The sequence below is a fragment of the Ranitomeya imitator genome, chromosome 1, assembly GCF_032444005.1.
Source record: "Ranitomeya imitator isolate aRanImi1 chromosome 1, aRanImi1.pri, whole genome shotgun sequence".
Taxonomy (NCBI): Eukaryota; Metazoa; Chordata; class Amphibia; order Anura; family Dendrobatidae; genus Ranitomeya; species Ranitomeya imitator.
Window position 1 is genome coordinate 758,350,944 of NC_091282.1, and position 19,362 is coordinate 758,370,305.

General features: G+C 43.6%; 1 protein-coding gene across 2 annotated transcripts in view; it reads left to right on the plus strand.

The window, feature by feature from the left end:
• Nucleotides 1–1,436: 1,436 nt before the first annotated feature.
• The window catches only part of PAPOLA (poly(A) polymerase alpha), a 30,238-nt gene continuing 12,312 nt past the window's right edge, over nucleotides 1,437–19,362 (plus strand). For both annotated transcript variants that reach the window (XM_069735034.1, XM_069735043.1), the window contains exons 1-12: nucleotides 1,437–1,611; nucleotides 7,570–7,737; nucleotides 8,262–8,328; nucleotides 8,948–9,029; nucleotides 9,184–9,293; nucleotides 10,989–11,042; nucleotides 11,631–11,742; nucleotides 12,195–12,284; nucleotides 12,359–12,497; nucleotides 12,600–12,672; nucleotides 13,257–13,377; nucleotides 13,526–13,610. In XM_069735034.1, coding sequence (XP_069591135.1) covers nucleotides 1,604–1,611; nucleotides 7,570–7,737; nucleotides 8,262–8,328; nucleotides 8,948–9,029; nucleotides 9,184–9,293; nucleotides 10,989–11,042; nucleotides 11,631–11,742; nucleotides 12,195–12,284; nucleotides 12,359–12,497; nucleotides 12,600–12,672; nucleotides 13,257–13,377; nucleotides 13,526–13,610 — 1,109 coding nt within the window. In that variant the 5' untranslated portion in view covers nucleotides 1,437–1,603. The remainder of the gene's footprint in view (nucleotides 1,612–7,569; nucleotides 7,738–8,261; nucleotides 8,329–8,947; nucleotides 9,030–9,183; nucleotides 9,294–10,988; nucleotides 11,043–11,630; nucleotides 11,743–12,194; nucleotides 12,285–12,358; nucleotides 12,498–12,599; nucleotides 12,673–13,256; nucleotides 13,378–13,525; nucleotides 13,611–19,362) is intronic.

A 19,362-nucleotide genomic window follows, 5' to 3' on the forward strand; every position in this document is an offset into this window, starting at 1 on the left:
CACTGCTTCTATGATGGGGTCCTATGATCGGGGGCACTGCTTCTATGATGGGGTACCATGATCGTGCACTGCTTCAATGATGGAGTACTATGATCGGGCACTGCTTCTATGATGGGTACTTTGTTTGGGCACTGTTTCTATGATGGGGTACTATTATTGGGCACTGCTTCTATAATGGGGTACTATTATTGGGCACTGCTTCTATGATGGGCTACTATTATCGGGCACAGGAAAGGGTGAATCAAACACCCGAAAACCCCGCCCCTATGGCTGAAGATTGTTCCCTCCAAATTCAGGTGACAGAGTCCCTTTAAGGGTATGTGCAAACGTATTCTTGAGGTCTGCGGATTTTTCCGCAGTGGATTTGTGAAAACCGCAGGTAAAAGGCACTGCGTTTTACCTGTGGATTTCCTGCGGAATTACCGCGGATTTACCGCGGTTTTTGTGTGGATTCCAATGCGGTTTTACACCTGCAGTTTTCTATTATGGAGCAGGTGTAAAATCGCTGCGGATTCCGCACACAGACGATACATCGGAGGCTTATCTACAGCATTCTGTAATGCCCTTGATGCCGGTGGGCTTAGCTCATCTTCCATTTTGGGGGTGACAGGTTCCCTTTAATATTTGTCTATGCACCAGCTGCCTACCACAGTGCAGGTATATACGTCCTGGAGGCGGCGCTGTGTGGACACTAGGTGGCGCCGCAGTGTTATCTATAGTAGCTGAGGAGAGGCCTACTGTGACCACTCAGTACTTAAGGGGATTTCTCAGAATTAGTTTATTATTGTTTAACCCCTTCCTGACCAGATCATTTTTCGTTTTGCACTCTTTTTTTTTCTATACAAGCCGTATGAGGACCTGTTTGTTTGTTTGTTTGTTTTCCAGAATGAGTTGTACTTTTGGTTAACGAAATTCATTTTACCATATAAAAAAATAATGAAAAAGGGTTTTAAAAAATCCCAACTATGGAAAAATGGGAAATGCAAGTAAGAGTAAATGCAAGTGTTATTTGTACGGGGACCCGGACCTGGCTCCTAATTGCCTCTTTTTGGTGTTGCTGGTGGTCGGACCCTCCGCAGATAGAATAACTTGATTTGGGGGGATTAACTCTTTAATTCAGGTAGCTGTATTTTCTCGGCTGTATCACACCTCATTCACACATCATTTTAAGCATGTAAGAAAAAACGGGCGCGATTATCACCCACTTTAGTTCTATTTTTACCATCAGTCTTTCAGCCATTTTTCTCATATGCAACAAAAAAAAATCTCAACTTCTCCCATTCAGTGAAGATCAAACAGCAAAGAAATGTAATTCCAGCAGGTGTCGCCAGGTGTCGCTGCTGCCTAGAGAACTACATTTCCCATGATTCCTGGAGACAGCAGCAAGGCGTGCTCATGCAGAGGACGCATAGACGTCACGACGTTGACGTCCTCCCGAACGTTGCTGTGGTAGCGGCGGGCGCCATGTTGGGACAGACGGGAAGCGTTTAGGCGGCAGGTTCCGGTCGCTCATTGTTGTTCTCCGAAGCCGGGTTTGTTGTGGCGGTGTCCGGCTTCCTCATGCCCAGAGTCGGTGGGCGGCGGCGGGAGGAGTGAGGTCACCATGCCTTTGTGAGTACCGGGCTGTGGGGAAGGAGCCGGGGTGACGTCATTAGCGAGGTGACCCGGCGCTGAGGTGAGCGGCGGCCTCGTTCTGGACGTACCTGTGCCGTGTGAGGAGGCGGCTCCGGGGCGGCGGCGGCCACTACACAAAGGGCCGTTATGAGGAGGAGATCACCGCTGTCCGCGTGTTAGTTGTTAATAAAGCTTATTTATGATAAGAGCCGTGTTTACCTTCTGCTGCCAGTGAATAAACACAGTGACGTGTGGAGAGCAGATGCCTCAATGTGCAGATTGGGGGTCTCCATCCGCTAACATTCGGGGGGCTATCATTGTGGGGGTCACTCTTTATCCCTCCACTATAGTTCTGACAGCACACAGTTATATCATCATACTATATTTACACGCAGAGAATAAAACCATTGACTTATGTGACCATCAGAAGGCTCCGCTGTGAATGAGGGGTCCGCACTATGCCAGCCTTCGGGGTTGGGGGGGATCCTGGAGAATGGGCACTCGCTATTAAGTGCAGCTCTATCACTAGGATTCATCATCACTTTGTAAGGCTATGTGCACACGTAGAATGATCCTCTGCGGATTTTTCCACAGTGGATTTGGTAAATCCGCAGGGCAAAAACACAGCGTTTTTCCTGCGGATTTACCGCGTTTTTTGTGCGGATTCCACTGCGGTTTTCTATTATGGAGCAGGTGTAAAACCGCTGCGGATTCTGCACAAAGAAGTGACATGCTGCGGAATGTAAACCGCTGCGTTTCCGTGTGTTTTTTTTCCGCAGCATGGGCACAGCGTTTTCTGTTTCCCATAGGTTTACATTGTACTGTAAACTCATGGGAAACTGCTGCAGATGCGCAGCAAAATCCGCATTGTGTGCACATAGCCTAATACTTGGGGACCCCCCGATCCTGAGAACGAAGGGGGTGCTGACACCCCTCCGCTCAGGCTGTGTTCACATGACCAGTAATTGCCCTGCAGAACGGATCCATCAGCAGCTGTGCAGACACCGCTTTATGTCCAGCTAAAAAGAAAATCATTTTAACTGGATCTGTTTTTTTGTTTGTTTGTTTGTTTAACATTGAAGTCGATGGAAACCAAGTCTATTAAGTAACCAGCCATTTTAGTTACAATTGAAATGGATCCTTTCAAATGGAAGAAACCGTTTAACTAATTAATGGATCTGTCGTCCATAGACTAAAATACTGTTAAATTAAAAAAAAAAAAAATCTGGTTAAAATCAGGTTGTTTTTTTAGCCAGGCAAAAAAGTGGTGTCTGCACAGCTGCTGCTTGATCTGCTCTACTGGACATGTGAACACAGCCTTACCAGGGATCCCTATTCACTGGCAGGGATCTGGCAAATACTGGAGGGGTGCAGTGCAGAATCAGCATTGCAGACCCTTCATTCTCCCCGCCAATCATATCACTTTATATGAATCAAAGTATCCCTTAGGCTTAGGGATATTTAAATAAATCTATTCAAAGTGTCGCTTTACTTTCCTACTTAATATTACATCTGAATGTACAGACCGCGGCAGAACATGGGGCGGTAATACTGATAAGGGGTCTTATACTACAGCAATGGAAGATAGATATATTATAAAATTTGTCGGATGGTGAGCATTTCCAACAGATAATCAGCAACTTTTGCTTTCTCTGCTACTTTCTGTTTTTCACTCCTTCAAGGGAACACAAGCACTTTCAGTGTAGTGGAGTGTTGATGCGTTTTCAGTAGTGAGAGGCCAGTATCAGCTGCTCCATGAGAACAAAGCAGGAGATCTGTAACTTGTCTGATTCATCTATGGGAGTGTCCCACAAGCAGCAGTTGTTTAGGCCACAGATGATCTACTTATGCATGTGGACACCTTTTAACCCTGCTGTTCTGTTGGTCAAAAATGACCGACTTTGAACTTCAATATTCTTTAAAATATTCAAGATGCGGCTCTGAAACCCGTGGCCGACCGACCCATCCTCATTTAAGTCAATCAACCACAAGTTTCAGAACCGCATCTTGAACACCCCAAAAAATACCAAAGTTCAAAATAGGTCTCCCCAGACCGAACAGAACAGCAGGGTTAAAGGGGTTACCTGGCCTTTTGTTGCTGAGGATTTGCATTTCAATATCTTTGCCTTCGGAGTTGAGCTGTGATTCCCGCCTCCCTCCAATGTTTACAGTCAGAGTTGATTTGTTTTGCAGCCTTTTCAATTAAATCTAGTCTAGGCCATCTGTATATATACCAGGGCAGGTATCTGCCTTGTTGTTATCCCCTCCAGAGAGGAGTGAGCACAGTTGAGCAGCACCTACCATACACTTGCTACTGTATTGGTCGGGGATCTTCCTTGTGCCAATCTGCAGGTTAAAATCTTCACAATTTCCCACAAGGATGGGTCGATTCTCACACTGCAGTGCCCCAAAGAGATTTTGGTAAGTGTTTGATGTTGCAGAATTTCTTCATTTGTGTCCATTTGGTCTATTGGTTTTTTTGTTCGTATTTTTATCGTGTTTTGGACACTGCAGTTTTTGCCTGCTTGGTTTGTCATGTTTTATATTCTCCGTTGTTGTTACTTCCTGGTATTTGGCTTTGCCAAAGCTTTATTGATAGTCATGTGCGGATTACATTTATGTTTTTACCTGTGGATTTACAGCATCTAAGGCAGTCCTATAGTGAAACGTTGCACAGAAAACCTGCAAGAGTAATTGCCATATTGCATATTTGAGACGCACTCCACAGCTCAGTTTATACTAAATGAAAAGCCCAGTGGGCATGAGATTCTGTTGCTGTTTTGGACACAGAGAAAATACACAGTGTGAAAAGCTCATGGTGATCACATAGCCTAACTTTACCCTTGTTTAATTGTTAAATGATTGCGGTTTCAGCAATAATTACCAATATGGCTGATCTTCACTACTGACGGTTCTTTGACCACTCTGGATTTCATTCAGTCGTTGTGGACTCGTTATCTGAAACAATAACACTCGGCCTTATGTTTTATGCCTGACTTTTGTGTGTAAGGCTTCTTTCACACTAGCGTCGGAATCTCCCCGTCGCAATGCGTCGGGGAGAGATTCCGACGCTAGCGTTTAACGCTTTGCACAATGGGTGCAGCGGATGCATTTTTCCGGCGCATCCGCTGCCCCATTGTAAGGTGCGGGGAGGTGGGGGCGGAGTTCCGGCCGCGCATGCGCGGTCGGAAAAAGCGGTCCGTCGGGAGAAAAAAAACGTTACATGTAGGGTTTTTTTTTTCCCGACGGTCCGCCAAAGCACGACGCATTCGTCGCGAAGTGTGCAAATCCGTCGCAAATGCGTCGCCAATAGAAGTCTATGGGGAAAAAAACGCATCCTGCAAGCACTTTTGCAGGATGCGTTTTTTCTGCAAAACGACGCATTGTGACGGATTTACAAAAAAACGCTAGTGTGAAAGTAGCCTTAGAGTGATTTGGGAAAAAGGCATGAAAAATAATTGGTTTCTGATATCCACTGTTAACATGTGAATAGACTGCCAAACGTCACAGCATTGTGGATGGGAGAAGTTGGCTCTTAACCAGTTAGAACTTGGTTACAGTGATTTGGTTCTCCATGATTCCTTAATATGGACCCTTTCAGTGGTCGATAAGCTGAAGTTTCTGTTCTTTTGTCTTAGTTATTCACATACAAAATACTATTCATAGACGCCCACAGTGTGGTAACCTAGTGGTACATGGTGTATTTACCGTACAAGCTTTTTTTTTTTTTCCTTTAAACTATAGCTGAAAATGGTCCAAAAATGCCTGTTTTGCCGTGGTTCTTGTGGTGTGCTTCGGGTTCCACAATTATTTAGTACTAGATGGTGGCCCGATTCTAACGCATCGGGTATTCTAGAATATGTATAGTAGTATATAACACAGCCCACGCAGTATATAGCAATGTGGGCACCATATCCCTGTTAAAAAAAGAATGAAAATAAAATAGTTATATATTCACCTTCCAGCGGCCCCCGGATCCAGCCCAGGCCTTTAGGGATGCTCCTCGCGCTCCGGTCCCAAGAATGCATTGCAGCAATAACACGTGATGTAGCGGTCTTGCGAGACCGCTACGTCATCGCCGGTCATTGCCGCAATGCATTCTTGGGACCGGAGCTTCGCGAGGAGTGGGAAAGGCACCGGAAGGCGAGTATATAATGATTTTTTATTTTTAATTATTTTTAACATTAGATCTTTTTACTATTGATGCTGCATAGGCAGCATCAATAGTAAAAAGTTGGTCACACAGTGTTAATAGCAGCGTTAACGGACTGCATTATGCCGCGGTGTAACGCAGTCCATTTAACGGACTGCTAAACTGCTATGTGGGCACTGACTGGAGGGCAGTAGGGAAGGGCGAATTCGCGGCCTGACTGTGCCCGTCGCTTATTGGTCACGGCCGGCCGCGACCAATCGGCAACGCGGGATTTCCATGACAGACGGAAATGACCCTTAGAAGATTATATAGATAGGCTCTAAAATGTAGTAACTGATTTTTTTTTTCTCTTTCTGGCAGGTTATAAATGCCTTACTGTGTAGTTGCACAAGTCTGAATGTGCAATGTGTATTTCTATCAATTTCTTTGTTTAGTAGTTAGACATGAAGCTTAAAGGAGTGCTCCCATGAACCTGTTAACTGCTTAAACCTGTCATTGCTTATATACTTGCCCATCACCATCTTCCCTGGTTTCCAGCACAACTCTGGGCCTCCTGTGGTTCACTTGAGTACTTCTCTGGCTGGATCACACAGCGGTTTGTATGTGAACTTACAATGTAAGTCTATGGTGTTTTTTGCTGACTTTTCATTGGTTCACATATTAACAGCAACATGATCTGACGAGACGTACTAGACGCCGTGTGTGAGAAGAGGACGGCGGTCAGTGCTATATTACCGCAATTATGCTACGTTACCCACACATTTACTCAGCTTTAGGCAATAACAAGTTTAACAGGAGTGCTTCTTTAGCTGTTGTATTAGGCAGTGTGCACACGATGCGGAAAATGCTGCGGATCCGCAGCAGTTTCCCATGAGTTTACAGTATTATTATTTTTATTATTATTATACATTTTTATAGCGCCATTTATTCCATGGCGCTTTACATGTGAATACGGGGCAAATATAGACAAATACATTAAACATGAGCAGATAACAAGGCACACGAGTACATAAGGAGGGAGGACCCTGCCCGCGAGGGCTCACAGTACAATGTAAACCTATGGGAAACAAAAAACGCTGTGCACATGCTGCGGAAAAAAACGTGCAGAAACGCAACGGTTCACATTCCGCAGCATGTAACTTCTTTCTGCGGATTCCGCAGCGGCTTTACAGCTGCTGCTATAGAAAACTGCAGGTGTAAAACCGCAGTGAAATCCGCAGAAAAACCTCGGTAAATCCATGATAAATCTGCAGCAAAAACGCAGCATTTTTGCCCTGCAGATTTATCAAATCCGCTGCGGAAAAATCCGCAGTGGACCATTATACGTGTGCACATAGCCTTAAAGGATTATTCCTATCTCCATATAGTAGGTATAATAAGATTAGCAAATATCTCCAATTAGAATTGTAGTATAGTTCTTCTGATTCACTATGTCGCTTACTCCATGTGCAGGGCATTGCAGTAGCTTAGGTATCCATGGTTACGACCACTAACTCACTATGAGTGATCGTTCAGTTCTACAGTTCTAATTGGAGGTATTTGCTAATATCATTTGGATAGACAAGCTTAAATATTGGGAATACTTGTGTAATGTGTATAGCGGGGTGAGCTGTGTATGTAGTGGTTGAAACATCTGCGCTGTCGTTTCTCTTTCCTAATAGGAAAGAAGCAATAGATTTGGGCTAAAGAAAAATCTTGATAAAATTTGAACCTTTCGAACACGCATAACCCCTTCATCCAGTAATGCTGTGTGTGATTTTTATGTTTCACCTTATTTTCTATCATTGTATCTTTTACTTTAGTCCACTGACAAACCAGGGAACACCGCAGCAAGCGCAGAAGAACTTTGGCATCACTTCTCCGATCAGTTTAGCGGTTCCGAAGGAAACTGATTGCACCCTCACCCAGAAACTCATAGAAACCTTGAAACCCTTTGGTGTGTTTGAAGAGGAGCAAGAATTACAGAGGAGGTGGGATCAGTCGCAGAGCCCTTTATATGTGCTCCTTTATATATGTAAAAGAGTCATAGACTTGTAATATGACTTGATATTAAACTATGCCTGGTCTAGGATGGGCCAGGGAAAACATCCTGCTTGTTCTGGTTTAAGTATCCAGGACTATTATTGATTATCCCTGGTATCTGACCGTGGGGGGTCCGACACTTGGCACCCACTGATCAACTGATAGCCCGTGTAAAGTTGAAGCTGGAAGTACAGTGTACAGAGCTGAATGGTACAGCGCCATTCACTGTGTAGTGGCCGTTCTCACTCTGCTCCTATTGAAGTGAATATGCTCAGTGCAGTGTAGTGACTGCCCTCACAGCAATGTGAACAGTGCCTTATACGCAGCAATATGGTCATACAGCTACACAGTATAATCGGGCGATAGTGTACTGTCACCTGCTACCAACCTGTGATGATTACGGTCACCCTGAATATTTTATTGTAGGCAATGCATTTGTCTGAGATTCAACATTTTTTTTACTTTCCTACAGAATTTTAATTTTGGGAAAGCTGAACAATTTGGTTAAGGAATGGATTCGTGAGATCAGTGAAATTAAGGTAAGGTCTAATTTCAGGTTCATCAATGTCAAATACAATCTGAAATGCTGACATGAGTAGTTTGCTTCCTTCTTGTCCACTACTTGGACAACTTGTTCTCATACCCCTCGCTTGGCCCCCATATAATATAAAAGCTTATATTCCCCTCCCGTTCCATCATCGTTCCTTCAGTGCCTGCACTCGACAAATCGAACATGAAGAGGAAGTCTGGGCTGTTGCTGATCTCAGACTTCCTCTTCCTGCTCAATTCAACAGGAGGTGGAGACAATGACGCCGGCGCTGATTGGGTGCCGATATCACGCCACAACAACTGCACGTGAGCCCCTGGAGAGTGCTGACACCGCGGGAACAGTGCCAGCTCAGGAGATGATGGGCTTTATTTTGTTTGGGCCAAACATTTTGATCAAAAAGGGACTATTGGAGGACAACCCCTTTATTTCTTTCCAAAGAACTGAGAGCTGGCAAATATGCCACTTCTCTAGTTTTGGCTGCCCCTTCCCACCACCTACCCCACCTCCTACTGTGTTTGTTACTTCAACGGTGGCAGAGACTAATATATGTCCACTGTAGGATACTTAGCCTTTACAATGTATAATTGTTTTCTTTTTACTTTCCTCAGAATTTACCGCAGTCTGTAATTGAGCATGTCGGAGGCAAGATATTTACTTTTGGATCATACAGATTGGGTGTCCATACAAAAGGTCTGTACATTTTATTTTAAGCTGGATAACAACCACAAATCCATCCTATCAGATCTACAAATCTTATTAAGCACTTAACGGGTTGATGTAGTTTTCTGCTATTGTATTCTTGAGTTCCCCTTGAATCAGTATTGTGTATTCCTTCTGGTTACAGGTGCTGATATTGATGCCTTGTGTGTGGCACCTAGACATGTCGACAGAAGTGACTTTTTTTCTTCCTTTTATGACAAGTTGAAGCTGCAAGATGAAGTTAAAGACCTTCGTGTAAGTATGGCTCTCCTACCTGCAAAGTTTTGCTATTAGAATTGTTATTTCGATTGAATGTAATTTAATGTATCTGCTTGAGATCTACCCCACATGTGATATGCACGAATATAACTCATTACGTTTTGGAAACAATCTATTTAGAGCAGATCTGTCCTCGTTTTCAGACCTGATAAGGCTGATGCAGTTACTGTGACCGTTCTTGTCAGAATGATTGTAAAATCTCAGTTGACAGTTCAGACTCTGTCTCCAACCTCCTAGCTGGATTGACAGCGCCTCAGTGTCCCTCCTCACTGTTGCTGAGATTTCCCCCTGCTCGGTACAAGCTACAACTGTGTCAGACGATGGAGAAGATTGTAAGATAAAAATTGGTAATTGGAGGACACTGTCTTCAAGGATAGGAATAAAGGTTCCTTCAGCGGTTTTACATGTAAAGCATTTTTTAGTTGTAGTCAAAAATAATAAATACACTTTGCAAACCAGTTATTGGCCCTGAACCAGAGCTTTCATCGGGCTCTGTAGGTGGGCTAAGATTGAAGCTCATGAGCTCACACTGGCCTCATAAAATCCTAATTTTATATCAGAATTATACAGCCATTCTGAGTGATTTTTAAAGTAAGTATACCTGTCTTTTCAAGTGTAAAACATCCTTGTAATATTGTTTCCAGTTTGTATTGTGAGATCTGGTGACCTGCTTTTAAATCACCGCTCAATCGTTTTGTTTTTTTACTTCTCTGCTGGCGCAGTATCGATCCATTTTCCCTCCTATTTGTAATATACTTGCCAGCCGCTGTCTTCTGCTCTTCCCAGCACCGGTCCGTTCCCGCTCTGCCATCTGGTGACCACAGCTTCTGACCGACCGGAAGTCAGATGGTAACGGTCACAAGCTCTCAATGTGAGTCTATGGAGGCCTAGTTCTGGCTCTCATAGACTTGCATTGAGAAATTGACTCCGGATCGCCCTGGGGAACTCTTGAGCAATCCAGCAGGTCCCAAACAGAAGGTGAGCCAGAGCCAAGAACAGAAGAGGATGGCAGCTGGTAATGATATTACTATGGGCAGGGAACTCGCATTAGTGAATACCACTCCAGAGGCTTTTTACTTCACCAGTGAAGTGGTGCTTTAAAGTGAAGTTATCATGTCGTTAGGTGATCGGTCATACGGGCGGCGCTGGCACGGTTTCAGTAACTGCTCTGTATAGAGAGCATTGGCTGTAACCGCGCACCCAACACTGACTGACAACGGCTCATCATTAAGTTCCGCTGCCAGTCAGTGCCAGGAGCGAGCGGTTACAAACGCCTTTCTATGCACAAAATGCCTGAACCAGCGCCACCACAATGACTGAAAGTTAATTTACTTCCAGCAGCGGGGCGCTTCATGGTGTCAGAACGATATTAACCTGCAGATGAACCCTATAGTTGCAGGTTAATAGCGTTATTTCACATGTCAGGTTCCCTTTAAGTTTGTCTGTAGACGTACTCGGTGAATGCATGCTGCAGAATATGGCGGCTTTATAAATCAAAGATCATAAATAATTACGGTAGCTATATTTGCTACTTGCAGATTAGCTTAAGTATTGTGCTTCTCCAGCGCGTGATTTTTGCACAGCTTTATACTCTTGCGGTCACCATTAACGTCACTACCAACCTTTTTATGGTTTTATTAAAAATGTTTTGTTCCCTCTTTTGTTTTTTAGGCTGTGGAAGAAGCTTTTGTACCTGTGATCAAGCTTTGCTTTGATGGAATAGAGGTAACCATTTTTTATTTTCTGTTGCATATGAGTAATCGTGATCTCTGGAAAAACAGAATTTGATCAGTTTTTTTAAGATGTGTATAATGATAAAAACTGCTCTGGCGGCTTATTGTAGAATGACGAGAGATTTGCAGAACCCTGTGAACCTCTTTCTACCTACTGGCATCACCACCGTCTTTGTATTAGACCTGGTGCAAAGTTGTCATTGTGGTACGACGCTCAACGTCATGGCGTGGCTACTAATCAGAACAAATATCGGGCAGGTGACGGGAGGTTTGCGTGGCTCCCGTCTGTGTACTACCGACGCTGCTGGATCGGGTGACGGTGACTTTTGGTCAACTCTTGTCTTCAATATCTACTTTTTTTGCATCAATCAGTATGCATCCCTGAAGATATTAACTTCATGGCGTAGTAATTACTGAGGAGTTCAAGTATGATAAAGGTGCTCGGGTACCATGGCTTCTCCCGTCTGTCTACTCATTCATCAATATTGTTCTTAATCGAACTGTGTGAATACAAAAGTATCTCTTTCTGCTTCATAACTACAATTTGTTTTAATGGATTTGCTTTTTTTTGTCTTTTCAGATTGATATTTTATTTGCAAGACTTGCACTTCAGACAATTCCTGAGGACTTGGACCTACGAGATGATAGCCTGCTGAAGAATTTAGACATAAGGTGTATACGGAGTCTTAATGGTGAGTCCTCTTGGATAATAATTATAAAATAAACCTTTTTAGTTTTCTCAATGGAAGAGTGATTTGTCTGTTAACCAAACTTTGCTAGAGGCTGGACTTATCTGACATGTTAGATCACCGCCGGCATCGGTGCAGGGAATTAGCTAGAAAAACTTGACAGATTGAAATGTAATTGCATATACTAAGTTTTATATAGAAACTTCTCTCCCCCGGTTTAATTATTGCAATAAGATTTTTTTTTTTATTTTGCTTTAATTAAATGAATGTCAGAAATATTCTTATCTCTACAATTTCCTCCTTTCCCTATTTTAGTTGATCGATCTTAAACAGTTTACATATTTTTATTATTTACTCAATTTCCAAGTCCCATTAGAAGCTACTGACTCAACGCCATTGCGGCCCTCTCCTTTTCTGCTCGTAATCAGTTTCTATTTTCTTCCTTTCTTCCCCAGGTTGCAGAGTAACCGATGAAATCCTTCATCTAGTACCGAACATTGATAACTTCAGGTTAACTTTGAGAGCAATCAAACTATGGGCCAAGCGTAAGTTACTCAGCCGAGCTCAATGTTCTTTTACCGGCTGCTAGAAACCTTGCTAATGTCGTTTTGTTTTGTAGGTCATAACATATATTCCAACATCCTAGGATTTCTTGGTGGCGTCTCCTGGGCTATGTTAGTGGCAAGAACATGCCAGTTGTATCCAAACGCAATAGCTTCCACGCTTGTCCATAAGTTTTTCCTGGTATTTTCCAAATGGTATGTTTAAAAAAAACTGTATAATGTTACTGTTGTAATTGTTTGGAATGTGTGTTTTTCTATAGTGTGCTAATCTTTTTGTTTTGTTTTCTTCCAATGCAGGGAGTGGCCAAATCCAGTTTTGTTGAAGCAGCCAGAGGAGTGTAACCTTAATTTACCTGTCTGGGATCCAAGGGTGAGTAAACAATGCTCATAAATTTGTGAACAAATGGTAAATTGTGTTTTCAAGTTGTTGTTCAGCATGTCTCTTCCTTTTGATATTGAGCAAGTGGAGCCATTGGTGCTTGCTGGGTGGGATAGGTATCTGACACTCAGCACGTATTGTTCACTTGTCCTGTTAGGTTGGGGTGAGGGGCCGTACTGTGAATATGGTGGCATTCGAGCGTGTGCTCTCCTGCCACATTTTCTAATGTACTTTGCTGTCTTCAACATTGCCATAGACTTTAAATGGAGCAGAAGCACATCTCTATCATAATGACATTACAGGGGTATCACCTGTCCTTGTTAGTTCGTGTCTATCTCGTCCTATAGAGAGTGAATAGAGGGATTGTGTGATTGCTCCGCCTTTGCACCATTCCGGTTGTGCCTTTGAGACCCCTCTGGGAGTTGATGGAGGGTCCTAGTGGTCAGACCTCCAACTAATCTGCAAGTTAGGATGGGTGTTATCTTTCAAAGTTTGGAATAGTGTTCTCCCAATTTAAATAAGTAACTACTTAATGTATCCTTCAATTTGTTTTTTGTTTGTTTGTTTTTATGAAGGTGAATCCCAGTGACAGATACCACCTCATGCCCATCATTACACCGGCCTACCCACAGCAGAATTCTACCTACAATGTGTCTGTTTCCACACGGATGGTCATGGTAGAGGAATTCAAGCAAGGTACATTCAGTTTAAATGATTCTTGTTCTTCACTCCCGTAGTGGTTGTATTCCCGTTCTTATCCACGTTCTAAAATCATTGATTTATGAACGGCATCATAATTAATTAATTTAATTTATTTATTTTTTTGTAACTCCTTCTCCCCTAGGATTGTCCATCACAGATGAGATCTTGCTGGGTAAAGCAGATTGGTCCAAACTTTTTGAAGCTCCAAACTTCTTTCAGAAATACAAGTATGTATATTATAGTCTGTCTGCCATGTTTGGTGGGACGCAAAAAGTAATCTCTGATGGTGATCAGCAGATTGTATTTCACATTATGATGTTACCCTAAAAAAAAAATCCCTCCAGTCCAGGCTGCTGGTGTCTTCATTCTGTGTGACGTGCCGTCAATTGTCAAGTGTAATCCATCTGTAGCAGCAGGATGGATTACAGGAGGTGGGGGCTGCTTTTTTGTTGCTCTACAGGTAATGGGGGCAGACTTATAGTTCAGGGCAGGCAAGCCATTTGACAATGGTAGGAGTTTTGCATTCTGGGAATGTGAGGGAAAGGAATTTGCAGCACCTATAGTGCTGGCAGAATGCTGATGGCGAGAAATCACCCACTCAAGAGTGGATGGTAAGTAACAGAGCTTAAGAATCGGGTCAGTTCCTGGGCATTAGATTGGTAGATGTGCTTCGAGCAGTGTTATCTGGACATGTGTAGGGGGCTCGGTAAGACCATGCTTTCTAAAAACATTGTGTAAGGACGGTTAACACTTTGTCTAGATTATTGTAGAGTGCAGCATTATTATTTTGCTTGTTATAAGTCAGTCATGACACTGGTCGTGTCCCCAGCGCCAGTGTGAACAGAGCCTGCAGTACTCATAACCACAGTGATCACTGAGCTGGGAGGGCCAGTAACATAATCAGATACAGTAAAACCTTTCCAAGCTGACTGCCCGAATCTACATTGAAAAGCTGTAGCTTTTCACCTAATACACTAGCTGGGGCACACTTACAGAATGCGTCACCTGGCAAATAATTATTGATTTTTCATTCCCAGTTAAGTTTCAAAGTTCACATGAAAAATACAATTTTACAAGGTGATTTTTGACTTCCAGCGAGCCTCACATGCGCTGGATGGGAGAAGCTTTTGCCTTCCCTGGATTAATTCAAATTACTGTACAAATCATTCTCCAAATGCAGCCCTTCTGTGCCCGTTTCCTGTGGCTTCACTTTGCCCACTTGCATGCATGTCAGGTTTTGTGTTCTTGATTTGGGTTGGTTTTCTGAGTGTGGACATTTATTACCATTGTACTCTGTCTCCTGTATGTTATTAGCAAATAAATCTAAAAAGAAAAAAAAATACAACAAAAAAATAACAAAAGAAAAAAAAAAAGAAAAAAGAAAATAATGTGAATGTGTCTGATTTATTTTAGAGCTTTTTGAACGTTATGTTAATAGGTTGCTGAGCTGACAACTCCAGTCATTTAGTTGGTACATACTTTTCTGCACATGCAATTTGTGTTACTACGGCTGCAGACGACTGTTCTCTCCATCCGATTATGCTAATCACACTCTGATTTGGTCTGAGGAAAAAATCTGACGTGCACATATGCGAGTGCTGTCTGTCAAAACCTCAGATGGCACTGGTCCAAATAAAGAGGTTGTCTGCAGGAGTGCTTACTGTGTCTCTTGGTTTGTTTGACAGGGCTTAAAGGGAAGGTGCCGCAATTTTTTTTTTGCATTAAAAATGATTGTTTATCTAAACAATTATTTAAAATACAAAATTAATTTTTTTAACTTTAATATCTTTTTTATTACTAATTATTTTTTCTGCCACTGGGCACCGCCATTTTGCTTTTCAGGAGTCTAAGTGTAGCTGCAGGACACTTACACTCTGCAAATACAGCAGCCCTGGGCATAGGAGACTGCGGTCGGATGCCGACCCCATACCTATCATTGAGCTGCTCCCTGCTGTGATGTGGCCACGCCCCCTGGGCTGTCTCCACATCACAGCCGAGGCAGGAGGTTGGCGCCATCTTTCTTGATCTGTGATTGCTGTGTATCTGTGAGCTCCACATGAGAGCTGCGCTGTTGGAGGGGCAGCTTTATCCGTCTCCCCCCTTCACGCTATCAGCAGGCATTATCTGTCTCCTCTATGCTGCCTGCTGCCCTGGCTGTAATCTCTAGAGAGGATGAAGTGCTGCTGGCTGATGTGGTTATGAGCTGCAGAGGTAACAGAGGGGGAGGCTCTGTGCTGCTCCTGTCCTGCCTCTCACTGCAGCTCATCAGGACAGCAGACCTTGGTGTTTCTATTCCTGCACTGTGCTGAGCCATGTATCTAAGCCTATAGTGTGATACTGACTGCTAACCCCCATATATCTAATCCTATACTGAGTGATACTGTTTGCTGAGCCGTGTATCTAATCCTCTCCTGTGTGATAGTCTGCTGAGCCGTGTATCTAATCCGCTCGTGTGATACTGTATGCTGACCCGTGTATCTAAACCTATCCTGTTTCATACTGTCTGTTGAGCCATGTATCTAATCCTCTCCTATGCACTCTCTCCCGTTGTGTGATCTATATGGCGGTATTATGTGAGAACACTGGCAGTATTATGTGAGATCTATATGGCGGTATTTTGTGTGAAGTATATGGCGGTATTGTGTGAGAACACTGGCAGTATTATGTGAGATCTATATGGCGGTATTATGTGAGAACACTATGGCAGTATTATCTTCAGAAAGGGGACCCATTCTAGGGTGCTTCTGACTGAGCACCTGCATACGGGTCTGGGGTAATAGAGGGGGCAGCATGACCTCCAGTTAGGTGTCGTCAGGGGAAGGCTGGTGAGGCGTCTCATTTTTATCGTTACTATATGGCTACATTTCCCCACAGCGTCACCCCGACTGTACCTGTCACCTCGCTTTCACACATCGCCAGGACAGGATCTGAGGAGGGGAATGGGGTCTGCATGCAAAGTCTGCATCAGAACAGGCCATCAATCCACAGAAATGTTTCCTGGATTTCTGTGGAGCAGACGGTCCATCCATGTGTATAAAAGACAGCGCTCTATGTACAATCCCTGGCTGCTCCGCACACCGAACAGGGGGCCTCCATACACCAGCACACTGCTCTCCTGAAATACTCTGTGCTGCTGTCACCCTGCTCCCTCCACCACATATCTCCCAGAATCCTTGCTGCCTGCCATCCTCTGTGACTGTCTACTTGTCAGTATAAGGCTGGGATCACACATATGCGAGATACGGCCCAGTATCACAGGTGAAAACCCAGCTCTGGCACTCTGGAGCAGAGCATGCAGCTCCGTGTATTGCTGTGTGGCTGCACGCTCCGCTCCGGAATTCCGGCACCAGAGCTTGGTTTTCACCTGCGAGACTCTGCCGTATCTCGCGTATGTGTGATCCCAGCCTTACTCTGCAGTCACCAACAAAATGGCTGCTCACTGGGTTCCTGAATATCATCCTCTCTAATCCCTTAGCAAACACCCATAAGGAGAGGAGAGGAGACATCACACACATCAGCAGACTCCGCCCATAATTACTGCAGTGCGGTAATGTGAGCTATTTGTACACTAGGTTTTTGTCAAATTTCATTAGCTGCTCCACCTAGTGTTTAAAAGTGGAAATGCCAAACCTTTTAAAATTATTTTTCATATTTTACTAAATTATAAACAAATGATAATTTTTTTAATGAAAATTTAAACATTAATTCTTTACATTTTTTTCAATCGCTGTAAAAAAATTTTTTGATGGCACCTTCCCTTTAAGTGAATTCTGCCCGAACTCAGTCAGTGGCCCAGCCGTGCTCATAGTGTCTTCCGGGCCCTCATCGTTGCCTCTGATCGCTCCTCAGCACTGTACTGTAGACAGGAGGCAGCGCTGAGAGCTGACACTGAGCGCGGCTGCACTGCAGAGCCGCTGATTGAGCACCCCTAAGGGGCGTCATGGTTCACTGATCCTGTGGACACGCCAAGGGTGCACCAAAGCCCCTCTGGATAGGTTTTTTATTATTATTGTCTTACAACACAACCACTAAAATCTATTCTATAGATTTTTTTTTAGTGGATAAGTTCCCTACCTGAGAATGGTTTAATCCGCATTTTGGGGGTGATGGGAAAATACTTTGTGCTGTTATTTCATCCTCCGAAAGGAGATTTCTCAAGCAAAATCTGCAGTAGGTATCATGCCAGTGACCTATCCATAATGATTTGTGCTACATGTCAGACTGATGCCTCTGCAGCAGACTCTACCCCCTGTGTCAGGTTGGACAGAAATATCTCTGCTTGCGGTCTGTGGATAGAGTAGTTCTTGTTTACATCTAATGGCTCATGACTGGTCAAAGACCAAAGTCTTCACTGCCACGGCGTCAAGTCCAGGCACCGTATGGTTGTGTGAATTCACACATCATGTGTTTGCCTAAAAAATAAACACAGCATTTTTCTGTACCAGCAAGTTTTTTCTGAAATCTCGTGTGCTTGCTGCTTGGCTTTTCCTTGCAGATTAGGAGCAGTTGCAAATTTGCAGTATTGTCCATTCTTTTATCCGTTTTGTTTTTCACACATGCAAATGAGTGGGGGGAAAAAGCATGACACTTGCGCATTTTTCCTGCCAGCATAAAATTTGCAGCAGATTCTGGGACCTTTAAAAAGCTTATACGGTTGCTTTAATGAACGCACCTACTACGTTTCATTTAGTAGAAGTATAACCTGAAAGTCCATTATTAATCAGAGTGAATCCTGAAAAAAGTGGTATCCTGACTGTTGTCTGAATCTCCAGGAAAAATGAATTTTTTTTTAACAAGTGTCCTTAAAAATTAAATCACTGCTTGTAATATTTCTGCCCAAAAAGCTGTATAAACTAAAGGTACCTTCACACTGAGCAACTTTCCAACGAGAACGACAGCGATCCGTGACGTTGCAGCGTCCTGGATAGCGATCTCGTTGTTTGACACGCAGCAGCGATCTGGATCCTGCTGTGCCATCGCTGGTCGGAGCTAGAAGTCCGAAACTTTATTTGGTCGTCAGGTCGGCGTGATTCGTCATGTTTGACAGCAAAAGCAACGATGCCTGCTATGTTTTACATGGAGCTAACAACCAGCAGGAACGATAAGTACGTCACTGGATCGCTCCTGCATCGTGCCGTGTTTGACGTCTCCTAGCAAAGTAAACAGCGACGCTGCAGCGATCGGATCGTTGTCTATATCGCTGCAGCGTCGCTTAATGTGACGGTACCTTAAAGTCTGTGGATTCAGATCTCCATGCCAGGAGTTCGCCATGGGAGATCTTAACACCCTATAAGCCCCTTTATCAGTTGGTTAGGATGCTGGAGCCAGTATGGCAGACTGGAAGAGTATGTGACAAGTCCAGTCCATGCCAAGGATGGTGTAAAATCACAAACCTTCAAGGTTGCTGTTACTTATCCTCTTATTCCTTAGTTCTGACCATTCCTGCGCCTTGTCAGTCTTAACAAAGCCTCTGATAAAATATTCCGAATACAGACCATCTAGCTAGATTATTAGCAGAATGTTTAAATGTGTTGGCCCAGGATTAGAAAAGCATGGATTGCAAAAAATATGTTTTACTCACTTATATAGCGCCATTAATTCCACAGCACTTTACACTTCTGTTCAGGCTGTGGTATTGGAAGTGCATCATTTTACTTCTATGGCTGCAGTATTGGACATAAGGACTGGTGCTGTTTTGGGGTTACAGCAGACAGGTTTTTCAGATACAGGACAGCCTATTTTAACGTTATTTTACCTCCTCCAGGTTTGTGACTTGTACTATTAGTTGTGACTCATTTATGGCATGATAGTTGATCACCCCAGACTTGCTGGAGACTGCTCTTCTGTGCGCCTACATACAGGCAGAAGGTCCGGAACCTGGCGTCCTGTCTGGTCCTCTGGCATCAGGATCAGGGCAGGCTTCACTTTTTGCAACATTACTAAATAGATGGAGCAGAGAGAGATTATATGACATTAACA